Below are 14,253 nucleotides of genomic sequence, written 5' to 3'. Positions count from 1 at the left end.
ACATGCACACAGACTTCTTACTCCATATCTAAAGCAATAATGGTTTGCCTATATACAGTTAAAGTAAGCCTAACCTTAATATAAATCCCCTCAGAACAGGCTTGGCTTATATCACTACAAAGCATATTTTTGCATTTGTGTGGTATATTCATGTGCTACTTCACTGATTTTTTTTTTGGCCTGCCAAAGATATCTACACCAGTTTATTTATTGTATGCAGATATGAACATTTCAGTATTTATATTAATACATAAACATTACATAATTCACGAGGTAAATCTTAGACTTAATAAGGAATAAAAATTAAGCTTGCAAGTGCCAGAATTGGTCCTTCAGCTTTATTTTTGAGGTTCTTGAAAGTGCAATTAGCAACAAAATCTCCTTTTAACTGAGCCAGATTACCTGAACAGTGACAAACATACATACACACGATGAAAATTTAAGAGCAAAAGTCACATGCTGACCAAAGGCCTGTGAAAAATAGAATCACTAAGACTTCCATGAGTTAAAAGCTGTCCCAGATATTTTGAAAATTGAGTTAAAAAAAAAAAAGCTGTCACACCAATATCCTGTTTTTCAAGTTTCATCTAAGACAGAATTTTTACAGCCAAGGTATAAATCCCTGAAAAATGCGTTAATGGAAATGTTGGCACAATCTTCAATAAAGCAGCATTAACAACATAGTAAATTCAGCGTAATATTAATAGCAAGGGACTCTGTGTTCCACTATGACCCATAGAAAAAAAAAATCACGGGGAGTTTAACATTTAATAAAACAACTTGATGGCATCAAAGCTCTGAGTGAACATTCACCCATTGTTGTCTCAAGTCACTGAAATACTAAAACAGAGGAAAAATACAAGAGAGACTGCCAGTAAGATCAAGTGAGACTGCCAAGCCACAGGCAGTAGATATTCTTCAGTCTGAAGACTGAAGCAGTTCTTTTAGACTGAAAGCAGACTGTTTTATATTTACATATAGATGTAAGTGTGCGTATATACAATTAGACAGCAAAACTATATATATACACACATATATACATACACACTCGATCTTCAGAGATCCCTTCCAACCCCTACAATTCTGTGACTGTGATATATACCCATCTTCTAAAAGATACTTAAAATTTATTCTATCTTTTTTTGTTTGTTTTTTATTTTTATTTCCCCCCATAAACTGACCAGCTACTTACAGTCTTTTCAGAGATGAAAGTCCCAGAAAAGCTCCTGGATCTATAGTACTAATAAGGTTGTTTTTAAGGTCCCTGTGCAGAAAAATTAAAACATTAATCACAAACTACCCATTAAATATGGACATAAATACATGAAGATACACCTAGCTTGCCTTAGCCACTTTGCAAACTACCCCAAAACCCCAAACAACACATTTGTAATTTTTGACGTATCTTTCAAAAATTGCAAACCTGTATTTTAATTAGAAAGAAGAATACGAACAGCATATATATTCCTTTAAATATTCTATCGATTCTTAGCACATGAAAAGGTACAGTCAAAGACATTTTATCATACTGTCCAAATAAATTACAGCTGCTCAAGATGTATTACATTTGCTCATTATATAGTACAATACATTCTAGTTCAGTATCATTTTCTTCAACCTACCCGCATTTTAATACTTCAGTATTGCCCAACATCTACCAAAGCAGCAAAACAAGATCCTAAAAATACATCAGACAACTGAAAGTTTCCACCACCATTACCAGCAAAAAAAGCAAAGCCTTGGCTGAAAATCCCACATAAAGTGGTGAAAAGACTCAGAGCACAGATTTTTAAATCTTTAATTTCTAGAACAGGAGACTGTAGGGATTTAAAGTGACTGTGTCATTAAACGGCTTTATTAACTGTACAAGTGATGTCCTTGTACAATAGTTTCAATTCCTGAATTAAGATGTCCTGCAGACATGGCTTAGTTTGAAAGATCACAAGTAGTGTCTGCCAGCATCTACAGAGTTTTGAACAAACTTTATCACTGCTAAAAAATATTTTTACCTTCGTACTCATCTAATATTTGTACTGTATTATTACTGAAACGTCTCAGGCATTTATTGTAACATGGAAAAGTTTTCACTCCTTTGGTAATGCAGGAAAGCTTCACATTTGAAAACAAAATTAGTAATTCCAATTAAAAACAATGTTTTAGTTAGCTGGGGTAGAAAAAACAGCTCCTAAATCTACAACATTAATAATTCTGCCAAAAAAAGAACAGTACAAGAGGATTACACCTACCATCACACAGATACGCATAAATGAAAATACAAGTTCATCCTGAGATTTCACAATAGCATTTCCTGCAGCCAGACTAGTCAGACATGGTACAACAGACAATGCCAGGGCACATGGATCAGGCCTCACTGCCATACCTAATAAACGTTTTAAATAGTTGAAATACTTCAAATTTACCTTGCAGTATCACCAGTTAGTTTTAAATCAAACTATGGCGTGTATATTCTGTTCTCTTATTTCAACTTTATTTTCTTGCCCTGTGTGGAGCAGGGACTGCCAGCAGCATCCGAGGCAGTATTAGGAATCTGAAAATCTAATGTTTTTAAGCCTCTTTCAGAACGCTGACAAATCCAGCCCCGAGACTGTGACAAATCTGAGAATATGAAATATTAGTCATCACTTATTTACCATCAGTCTTTGGACAATGAAGAAAAATGATAGTCTCTTTTCATATTTAAAGCTTTAATTTGAAATCATACAACTCCCACTCGGGGAGAAAAAACCTTGGCAGCATGCCTTGGAAATCCACTAGTTTAGATTATCTTTAATTTCATTACTTTAATTCAAATCGTACTCTCTGATACATCTCTTACTTAAATTCCACACTTCAGTGGAAAAACAAACAAACCAACCCACAACAATGTAGTTTCAGAATTATAAGAGTTTTATTACTTCCAAAATGTGTTTCAGATTAGTTTATAAAAAGTGACCAGTCTGGTTTTTACATAGTATTTTTTTCCTCCTCATAATAGGTCTTAAAACAAGTTCCAGAGGGATAATTAAACCAGAATTAACATTTTTTTAAAAAAGAAATGCCAACAATTGTCATGTTTTCGCAGAACTTGTTCAATGGATACTCCATATTTTTTAAATAAGATAGCAAAGCATTAATCAACAACTATATTAAAGTATTTTAGAGCAAACAAAAAACCAACATCCCAAATACCCAAAGCGTTAGCTTTTTCTCAACCTGCAACAACAACAGTTGGGGAGTCTGCGTTTTGGGATTTTTCCCACTCCCAGAGGCAATCATTTGGAAGACTAGTTATGTGTTCAGCTCTCAAAAAGCATTAGCAGATGAAAACTGTGAAACGTAAGAGACATTTAAAGAGCACAAATTAACACAGCACTGACATGTCTGGCAGCTCTCCTAAAATAGGAAGAGATGTTGATGCCCAGGTGGTGCAGATGCCAGGACTCCAGGATTTGGGACAGCTTCAAGAAGTGGCAGCTGTGGCCAAACTGACAGACTGGTCACATCCTCATCAACGGGGTAGGGTGGGGAAGGCGATCTCATTAGAAAGTTGTTTGGCTTTTAAGGGTTTTGTTTTATTCTTACCACTTTTAATATCTGCCAACAGAACGACTGATTTTTAGCAAATGGAATGTAATCATCTTATTCACTGATTTTAATTATTTTTTCTTTGGGAAAGCTTAACCAACAGGATATAGTGACAGATATTAATTTGTCCAAATAAAAGTTTATTTTAAAACACAGAAATCCACTAGAAGGGTTTCATTTCGGGTGGCATTACAGCTTCAACCTCTATCTCATTGGCACATCTTTTATTTTACAGTAACTACATCTTCCATCTAGCAATTAGAAATACTGCTGAAAAACAACAAAAACCACAAGCGAGGCAGAAGAGCAATCTTGCACTGAGAAGCTATAAAAAAATGTTAATTTTCCTTAAATCTACAGAACACTGCAGATGAGGATGCCCATGTATTTATCAGCAGAGGTGACTAACTGGGATTAGGATCATCGGAAAACTTAGATTTGCAGGGATCTGTAGAGATCATACAGTCCAACCCTGTCTCAAAGCACAACTGAACCCGATGAACTGCTGCACTGTGATATCCATTCAAGTCCTGAAAACCTGAAAGGACGGAGATTTTACTGTCTTATCATGCAACTTCTTCTAGTGTTAATCATTCTCATTAGGAAGGATTTTCTCATGCTCAGAACAGTCTTTCCTTCCCCCACACAAATCTGCGTTTAACCTGGCAAATACCAACTTATCAACAAGCAAAAATGTTGATGCCTGACAATGAACCCTAATGTTACTTGGTTAACATAACAAAAATAGCAATGAAAGAATACTTGGATTTAACTGGGGCTTGCCATGAAAAAAAAAATCCTTCTATTTCATTAGAATTTAAAATTGTATTTCATTAGCCAATTGTCAATGACCTAAAAGCATGTGCATAAGTACCTAAAAATTACTTATGTATAAATACACCCTATTTACAATTTATCCTTTTCTCAGGACACAAAGGATCGTTTAAGTAATTACTTAAGCATCCTGCAGGCACAAACGATGCATATATGTACCTACTGGAAAGTATACATTTAGCTCTCCACTACTATTGAATAATCGTTTCTTTCTGAATTGAGCTTGAAAATTAATGTAAGAAAGACATTAGCTTACAGAGACCCGTACTATATGAAATGCCTTTTCAAAAAGGAAATGGGGAGAAAGGACAAAGTATGAAGTTATAAAAATAGGTTAATCATTACATAAAGTCAACCTCTCCCTCCCAGTTTTATAGGGTATACACAAAAGCTACAGCCCAGACCAGAAGCCCTATTTTTCCCTTTCTTTCAATTTCTATGCCATTTCCAACAGTTCAGAACATTCCAAACTATTCAATTTTGAAGCACTGGCTTTTCAGAGACTAAAGGAACATTTTCTCTCTTACCACTAATCTTTCAAAAATTCTCTCTGAAGCACTGCAAGGATGGGGCAAACAAATACTATTTTGTTAGCCTAAAACTCCCAGTCTTCTCCTGGAAGAGCTGCAAGTAACAAAAAGAAACGTGGCTTCCAAAACTGAAAACAGACCTAATATCTGAGCAGAAAACAAGTTTCTGAATATCCATAAAACCACTTCTCTGCTCAGTGTCATTCAAACAAGAAACACACACTGATCACTTTTCAAAGACTTCAAAATATAACAAAAATCAGTTCCGCTACTAGAACACAAGTCCCTCTTTGCACGTGCTCTGCTGCACTATCACAACAGGAACTAAAATCAGAAAATGCCACTGTCCAAAAAGCTATTAGGTGCTCCCAACAAACATTCCATCCTTCAGTTAAATAAAACTCTTATTTTGGTAATCTCCCTCTACATAACTTTAAAAAAAAATGTTTCTGTAGCCTGCTCACGCATACTCAAAAATCATTTTGGAAAAAGTAAGAGGATTTATTTCAGTGTCTTACAGTAATATTAAGTTATTCGTGAAATTGTATCTTTTCCACACTGGAAGACAACAGTCTTAATAAAATGACAATTCCCTCATTGGAAAGTGAGAAGAAATTATTTAAAATGCTTAATGTGAAATGACAGTTAACTGAGGGAAGGTCGAAGTAGTACTTACATCAACCACTAACGTGTTCATGCATATGACAATGGGCACAGTCCAACACAAACAAGAAAATTAAAACAAACATATCTGGAAATGTTCTCAGCACTGGATTACGTTAGCAAATACTGGCATATTTGTAATTATATTCTCCTTTCAAAACAGGACAAACTTTACTAACAAATGTAAATATTTCGTCTTGTTTCTACTCTTTCTAGGTCACTGAATAAAGTTTTCCTCATCTGAACTTCTAGAAGTTTTTATATTAAAAGGAAGAGTCCAGTGGGAAAAACTGAAATCCACGATTTCTTAGGACAGAACAAGAGCCCTGAGAACAGCTTCACAGTTTGAATAGAGACCCACTGTTAGAGAATCGGTAGGGTGTTTCTGTTATGTCTGAAAAAGGCAGACATTTGAGCACTCCAGCTTATGCCAGAAATGCTGAAGGCCACAGAGAAACACCACTGAAAGTGTACTCCCTCTTTTGCAAAGAAGCACATAGGCAGTCAAGCTTTGTGGCCTCCTTACTTTCCCTGCCACACATGTACACACATCAGAACTCTGTTACTACTGAGGTAACAACATTTAACGAGAATTTTTGGAGGATACAGTACACAGATATTCATAATTCCAACACAAATCAAAATATTCTCTTTCACAGAAGCACCCATTAATCTTTTTTAGACATTCTCCGTTACAATTCCCACATTTTAGAAAGCTTTCAGTATCAAGGTAATGGCAAGAATGTTCTTATGTAGTATTATACCATATTATCTTTTCATTTCCTTGAAAGAATACAGAAAACAGACTGTTTCACCTTGTCAGTCAGCAAAAGCTAATGTAAAAACTGAAGTTTTTAAAAGACAACAATTGTGTATCTTGTTTTCATCACAAGGAAGGTGTCATGGCCAAGTCTAGAACCCCTACAACAGCAAAAATAACAATAACATTAAAATATCACATATACAGAAGGAAATCGAGAAGGAAACAAGGGTGAATTATAACCAATAGATGTTTCCAGATGGATGATCAATAGGGGGGTAAATCTTTCTCAAACTTTTCAGGTAGGAAAAAAATAAATTATGCTAAGCTTTCAGTGTGTCTTTTATTTTGCACACTCAAGAGGCACATTGAGACCTGTGTGAGAAATGCTCTCTATTATTTTCTCAAATTATCATTTCTAAATCCAGGTTAGCACGTAAGGGGTTACAGAATAAATTCAAACAAATGTATAATCATCATTCTTCAAACTGTTTGCAATAATTTTAGAAGCGGAGCTTACAAGTAAACAAGTACTGTCTAGTTCACAGAAGACAGAATTAAGAACTACGGTTACATAATGATGCCTTGATACCCTTCCAGAATACGGTAGTGGCTAAACTTTCAAGTTGAGAAATTCAAAGGTCAGGTGTTATTTTAAATTGTTCAAACACCAACTGCAGTACAATACTTTCGTTTGGACTGCTAAATATAATGATGAAAAGCTCACAGAAGACTCATGGTTCCTCTGGGCAAGGGTACCTTGTCAGGTTCAGTTTCCCCAGGAAGAGAGCATGCTACATAGTCTCAAGGGAATGACTATTAATTTAAGTTTGAAAAATTGTTTCAGTTACAATCTTACCCTCTGTCCTAAAGTTAGATGCAGGTCTTAATAGTACTTAAAGCAGAGAAGTTTATTTGTTGTTCTAAATACTTCTTTCCCCTCATAAGGTCTTGCACACACACAAGAGAGGTCATTAAGGACTAGCGTCATGCCAGTTATCCCTTCCTTTACGAAGCAGACACCTTACCCTCAATAATCATTTGTTGGTGTATTAATTCCTACACTAGTACACCGTGTGTTATCTCATTCAAATTACATCACCATACCATCTAAATACTGCCTATCCAGATCACTTTAAATGTTCAAAACATGATGGATTACTTATTACTTTCTTTTCCTTTTCTTGAAAGGAGATATAAAAATAACCTAAAAATCCTTACAAACGACAGGCATTAAATGGAAGAAAGCTGGGTTATTAAATTAAATGAAATTAAGATTTGGATTCATAGAGCAAATGTAAATGATCACCTCAAACTAATTAGAGTTTCAAGTATTTCCTGTCTGAAAATTGTAATGAGTTTCAACAACTAACAACTGTCAGCAGATGCTTTTATTACCTAGAGCAACGATGCCAAAATAACGTGTAAAGATCCAGAATGCCGTCCCTGCTGATAACCTTGCTTCTTTGGCGCAAAGGCTTATTTCTACAATAGAGCTCATCTGTCAGTGCAGGAGACAGATCTTTCTCCTAGCATGTGGGGGATGGAACAGTGGTAGCATTTGAATTTATTTAGGCCAGGTGACTGGGATTGCAGCTTTCAAGTTTCAGAGGATGAATAAAATTCTTTTAATCCCCTGAAGCCAAAAGTCCTTTGGAACTCTTCCTAGATGTTGCAAGATTATTATGAAACTGGCTACCTTCCCAGTCAAATGGCCTAGAAAAATCCCTATCTCTGAAGTTTCTGCTTGCTCCCAGGTAGATCAACCTGCCAATCCTGACCTTCTACCAGCCGGAAAAAAAGCTGACTGTAACAGAAGCTATAACGCTTCTTATCCCACAGGCAATACATCATCTGAAAGGGAAAGTGAAAATAGGAAGCGAAAGGTGTCAAAGAGGTTATTCCCATCAGACTCACTCCCATTTTTCCCCATACATTTGGCATATACATGGACTGTATAGTAACACGCAAAACTGTTAACATGTATGTCAGTAACAAACCTACAGTGCATACAGCCTCTTTTAGAGGCTGTCATATACCCGTTTCCCCTAGACAAATACTTTGAAGTTCTTTGATAGAGGGCTTGACACTTCATAAGAAAAGAAATTAAACAGCTTTCTTTACAACCTAAGTTTTCATATTATAAGGCCAACAAGAAAACAAGTCCAGTCCATCATAGCGTTCCAGTGAACTACCCACTGGAAATGCCCTAATCTCACCCAAATCGGGTTATGAGCTACAGCTTTCCTGTAAAATGTCAGATTTCATTACCACCCTTTAAAAAGTGGACAGGTTTTTGTTTGCTGGATTTGTGTTATTTTGGGGGGGGGGGGGGGGGGGCGCGTTTGTTGTTTTGCTGTTTTTGCGTTTTCTTCACTTGCACCTAGTTTTCAGGATTACAGCTTTTACTAAGCTCCCTTTAGGCTATGACATAAAATTCATTTTCATAAAGAAAATGCTTAACTATATTAACTCTGTAATCACAAGAAGTTGTATCAAAATACAATGGGAACATATCTTGTTACCAGAACTATTAATGAAATAAGCAGTATATATTTATTTATTTTTTATGTGAAAACAGATTTTTAAGAAGTACTTACAATCTTTCAAGAAGGTTTAATCCAGAGAAGGAACCATTCTTCAACTCTGTTATTTTATTGTTACTCAGAATTCTGTAAACATGAACAGAAAAGAACAATATATTACATATTTGATAACAAATTATTTGGTGCAGCTTACACTTCTAGTGCTAAGACTTCTAAACAATCTTTCTGCTTAGCAGTCTTTACACCAAACTACAATACCTAGCTATATAGCAGCACTGCCCAAATACCACACAGGAAGAAGGAAGATTTTTTTATGTTAAGCACCCTATGTAACATGCAAGCTCATGTCATAACATGTGAAAGAAAAAACACCGTATGAATCACTATAACACCAAAAACACCATTATGGATCACCATAATGAAACGTTATAACTGGTGTGATAGAAAGTGCAGTATTAAAAAAAACTAACAAGTTTACACACTCAGCATGATGTTCTGTCGCACCCATTTTGGTTTTCCAAAACACACAGGACATTGTCCATTTCCTTTTTTTTGTACCTAACGTCCCAGCATTCCCTCAGTTATTCAGCTTTCTACCTAATGCAATTCTTTTAAGACGCCTTTAAATGACATCAGCAAGCATTCTGCCTATCCATTACTTCTTCCCTTGAAGAACCAGGTCACTGTACTGTTTTCCCTTCCATACAAATAACTGGATCAAAGGTTATTGAACAGGAGGTTCAGAGAGACCTTATCACTCTCTACAACTACTTCAAAAGGAGGCTGCAGTGGGGTCAGAGTCTGTCTCTTCTCCTAAGTAACAAACAATAGGAAAAGAGGAAGTGGCCTCAAGTCGCACCAAGGTAGGTTCAGGTTGGACATTAAGACTAACTTCTTCATTGAAAAGGTTGTGAAGCATTGGAACAGGCTGCCCAGGGTAGTGGTTGAGTCACCATCCCTGGAGGTATTCAAAAGATGTGTAGATGTGGTGCTTAGGGACATTATTTAGTGGTAAGCTGTGCTAGGTTAATGGTTGGACTTGACGATCTTGGAGGTCTTTCCCAACCTGATCATATGGTTCTATTAAGCCCCCTCTAGCCAAGTATCCTGTCTCCAGCAGCCATCTGCAGATGCAACTTATCCTTAAGCTAAGAAATTCCTTGGAGGCTTCCTTACTTAGGAGGTCCTGCTTTCTATATCCTAGTCACTAAATTTTCCTGTTTTTCTTTTGAAACCATTTATGAATGCCATTTTGGTACCCACAACACTCCTTAACAGTTCTGCACTGTGAAACCACCTGCTACATAAGGAACCCCTCATCTCATTTGTTTGGATCACTGTTTCTACCACCTGCAGCTGGTGCTCCCTACTTTTTATAGGGAAGGGAACAGTACTCCCCACCTACCCTCTCCTTACCACCCACAATTATGTAGAAAACCTCGATTGTCTCTTGCCAGATGGAAGACTCATTAATTACTTCTCACACAAAGGTAATTTTTTGCCTTCTTAACTTTTTCTGAGCTCTCTCCAGCTTTATTAAACCCAAAATATTTTGAGACAAAAGTACCATAACTGAAGTAGTACTCAACACATGGACAAGTCACAAATTCAGACGGTGGCATAAGCATGTTCTATTTTGTTTCCTATGGTTTTCTTAACAATTCCTAACACCTGATCTGCCTTTACCACTTGTACTGAAAACTGAAGTTTTCTGATCAGCTCAGTGCCCATCATCTCACATATGAAGACAATTGTTGTCATTGTTGTTCCCAACACAATTTTTACTTCTCTAGTGTGCTGCTTCTGCCATTTTTTGCCCAGTTAGTTTCATAAAGTTCTTCAGAAATTCTTCAATTTACCCTCAGCCTCAAATTGTCACCCCCCCCCCAACCCTCTTTTACAGGTCATTAATAAATACATCATACACACAGGTCTGTAAGACTCCACTCCATCAAGAGAATTGACCATTGACTTACAGCAGATACAAGTTTTGCAAGGTGCATATCTCTCACTTTTTCCAGTGCAAACATCAGACTTGGAAGCATGTAGTTCCACAAAACTGGTGCACTTCTAAAAATCAGCAGTGTATTTGCCACCCTCCAGCCTTCAGAAATCAAATTCATTCTGAGCAAGACTTCAGACATTCATCATTTGACTTTTTCATCCCCAAGTTCTTCTAAAAGCTCTCCAGTGAAAACCAGCTCATCCTGCAAATTTATTCACTGTCAGCTTGTTCCATAACTTCTGCTACAGTCACTTCAATTTCTGACAGATCCTCTATCAAATGTGTCTTGCAGATCCAGCATGTCCGTGCTCTTCTTCACTTACACCAATTATATCTTCATGCTGGATCACACTACTTCAGCACTAACGACTGCCACTAGGAGATTTTTTTCCAGTCTGCTACATCTTTCAGATATCCTTTACAGTAGCAGTAAAAACAAACACACACACACACACACCTTTCCTCCAATGCATAAAATTTATTATCCGATGACAAGCATTAGTACTTCAAAGCTCATCATGAATAAGACAAAACTAAAATACAGAAATACCGTCTATGAAAACAGCACCTTTTTGACACAGCCATATATTGCATTAAGCAGTTTTCTTCTCCGGGTTTCTCAAAGATTGCCTCAAGCATCTATGGTTTAGACAAACAGTGAAGGCAATTTTCATCTCAAAGCTTTGGCTTTGAGTCAATCTCTCTCGATCACACACATGCAGAGAATTGAGACAGCTGAACAATTTTTGTGAAAATTTTTCAATTTCCAATCTGACAGGCAGAAGGTTTGAAAACTCTTGAAGTTAATATTGAATCATTCAACCAAGGTAACAGTTCTGATGCTAAAAGGAGGAGATCCTGTTCTTTCTCCTTCTCTTCCACCCATACCACATATTTCAGCAGCCCATCCAAAGCCATCCCTGGTGCCCACTGCTCCATAAGCAACATTCGTTAAACAAACACCCCAGGGAACTTTCAAGAGGTGTCATGTCAATTACATGAACAATTACATGTCAGTTGCAGAACTGCGATCAACATAGTGCTCTACAGAGTCAGCCAGTCCTGTGTGGAAACTGATCAACGGCGGAAAGGTGAAAGGATAAGAAAAATACTTACTTTTAGTAATATGCTGGTATGTGTGCCTATGTCTGTAACATCCACTAGAGTGTCAGCTAAGAAAGTCTGTTCTTGCAAAAATACAGTTCCAGAGTCAGATGCATAAGTTATAGGAAAGAAGGAAAACTGCACCTTGGCTGCATCTATGATAACCTAGTTGACCAAACAAATGAAAACACGCAGAGAGTTTTTTTTTTAAAGACAGACAAACAAATCAAGGAAACAAGGGTAATCTTTTCAGAAATCAGCAGGTATTTCAAGGAGTCCTTGCATCAAGGAAGATCCAACGCAGAACAGAAAAACAGAGGCTGAAAAGGCTGAAATTTGGCAAGGCAGACATTTTAACAGCAAAAAGATTTTATTTTTTTTAAAATCTATCTTCAACACAGAATGCCTGCAAAACTATTAATACTTAACTGAAGCATTAAAATCACATACCCTAAAACCTTTGAAACTACTTTTACTTCTATTGAAAGAGAGAAAGGATTCAACCTAGACAGTAAGTAGAAAGGCAGGTACAGGATTCATTTTGCAAATCTAAACCATCTAGCTAAATCTACAGGAAAGTACATCTTTATTTCAACATCCATCCTGGTTCCAGAAACGCGCAGGAAAAAGATGGAATAAAAAGAAATGAACAAAGCAGCTTATAAAAAATTATTACTTAATGCAAACTGAGCATAAGGCATAACAGCTGCAGCAGAAAAAAATGTTTACAAATAAAATGAAAAGAAAAAACATGAGGGTCAAACAGAAAACATCAAAGTCGACACAAGCAAACAAACTACAATCTTTAGTGGCACAGGAATCTTTTCTGTTTTAGTTATAACTGACTTCATTTCATGAAATATTGATTTTACCTACACTTTTTCCAGGAAAAAATAGCTATTCAAAATGGAGCAGAAACCTCTTCAGAAGTAGCTATAACCAACTGAACTAAATTTAAATGAAATAAAAATTACAATTCTGTAAATAAATAATCAGTTTTCGGACATTGCCTATAAAACAAAAGGCCTAAAGTAGAAGCCTCTGAATATCTGTTCACTAGGTAAATTTCTCTCTGGAGTGTGATGTACAAATTATAGTCAGCCTGATTTAGTATTTTTTCTGCAGAGGCTGTTAGTTGCTTAACCATAAAGGTTTAGTGCAATAAATGATAGATTTTATAACACTCCATATAACGTAAGACATTTCATCACACTTAATGTTGTAAGTGTAATCTTTAAAAAATGCAGCTTAAACTTGCTATTAATATATTTAGTCTATACGTTATTAGAAGTGGTTAGAGATGTAGCATAAGACGACAAAACACAATAAAGCATTCACCTCAAAGCAGACATTTTATATCCACTTTTACAATTCCTGTGCATTAATGTGCAGTGAAATGAACTATTATGTACCACTTAGACACAATTATTTTGTGATCAATAATAATTTTAATTTATTAGTTTAAGACCATAATTCTTCCTAAGAGGCAAAAATACCTGAACTTGTGCATCATTAAGAAGGTGAGTGGGAAAATGAGCATGAGTGCACACTCCACTCAACCCCATCTTGTTCAACTCTTCTCAAAGAAGTGACCTCACACATAACTGATGTCGATTTCCACACATCTCATAAGCTCCAGTTTAGAGTCACTGTTTTTCTGTTGGTTGGTTTGCTTTTTCTGGTTTAGATTTGGGGTGTGTTTTTTGTTTTGTTTTTCAAACGATCAACAGTACCTGCTTGGAAGAAATGCATTTTGCTTTTCCACTGTCCAACCCTTATGTAAGAACACAAACTGAGATGTGGATCTACTTTATGCAATTACTTAACAGCAGCTATTAAATGTGATGTAATCAGCCACTTCTTTATGACAGAGAAGAAAAAAAATCAAGGCTTGTTCTATTTTTACCTTTAGAATGAGGTAATAAAACACTAAGTGAAAAAAGTTTTGTTCTATAAAACAATTTTGGCTTGTCAGCAATAAAACAACCATTATTACGACAGAAGTCAACTAATCAGGAATTTAGAATACATCTCCAAACTTCACAAATGAATCCCTTTCATAGGATATTACTAAATTACACATTAACATCCATTAACAGTATTACAAAATAGTCAAAATGGCCTCCAAGAAGTATGAAGACTGGGAGACAGTAACTTGTAGCTGAACGTTGAAGTAGCTTCCAGAACAAAATTTAAGAGAGTCCAACAGCAAGCTAGGAAGCAGAA

At 36.2% G+C, this 14,253-nt stretch overlaps 1 protein-coding gene across 1 annotated transcript in view; it reads right to left on the bottom strand.

Annotated features, from left to right (window-relative positions):
• The window catches only part of ADGRA3 (adhesion G protein-coupled receptor A3), a 54,179-nt gene that overhangs the window by 30,329 nt on the left and 9,597 nt on the right, over positions 1 to 14,253 (bottom strand). Inside the window, exons 2-3 of the mRNA XM_083835169.1 lie at positions 8,973 to 9,044; positions 1,193 to 1,264 (exon numbers count right to left, since the gene is read on the bottom strand). Of these exons, the coding sequence (XP_083691295.1) occupies positions 1,193 to 1,264; positions 8,973 to 9,044 (144 nt within the window). The remainder of the gene's footprint in view (positions 1 to 1,192; positions 1,265 to 8,972; positions 9,045 to 14,253) is intronic.

This window comes from Anser anser, assembly GCF_964211835.1.
Source record: "Anser anser genome assembly, chromosome: 4".
In the NCBI taxonomy this organism is placed as follows: Eukaryota; Metazoa; Chordata; class Aves; order Anseriformes; family Anatidae; genus Anser; species Anser anser.
The sequence above is the reverse complement of the archived record's forward strand: the minus strand, read 5'-3'. Positions and strand labels throughout refer to the sequence as shown.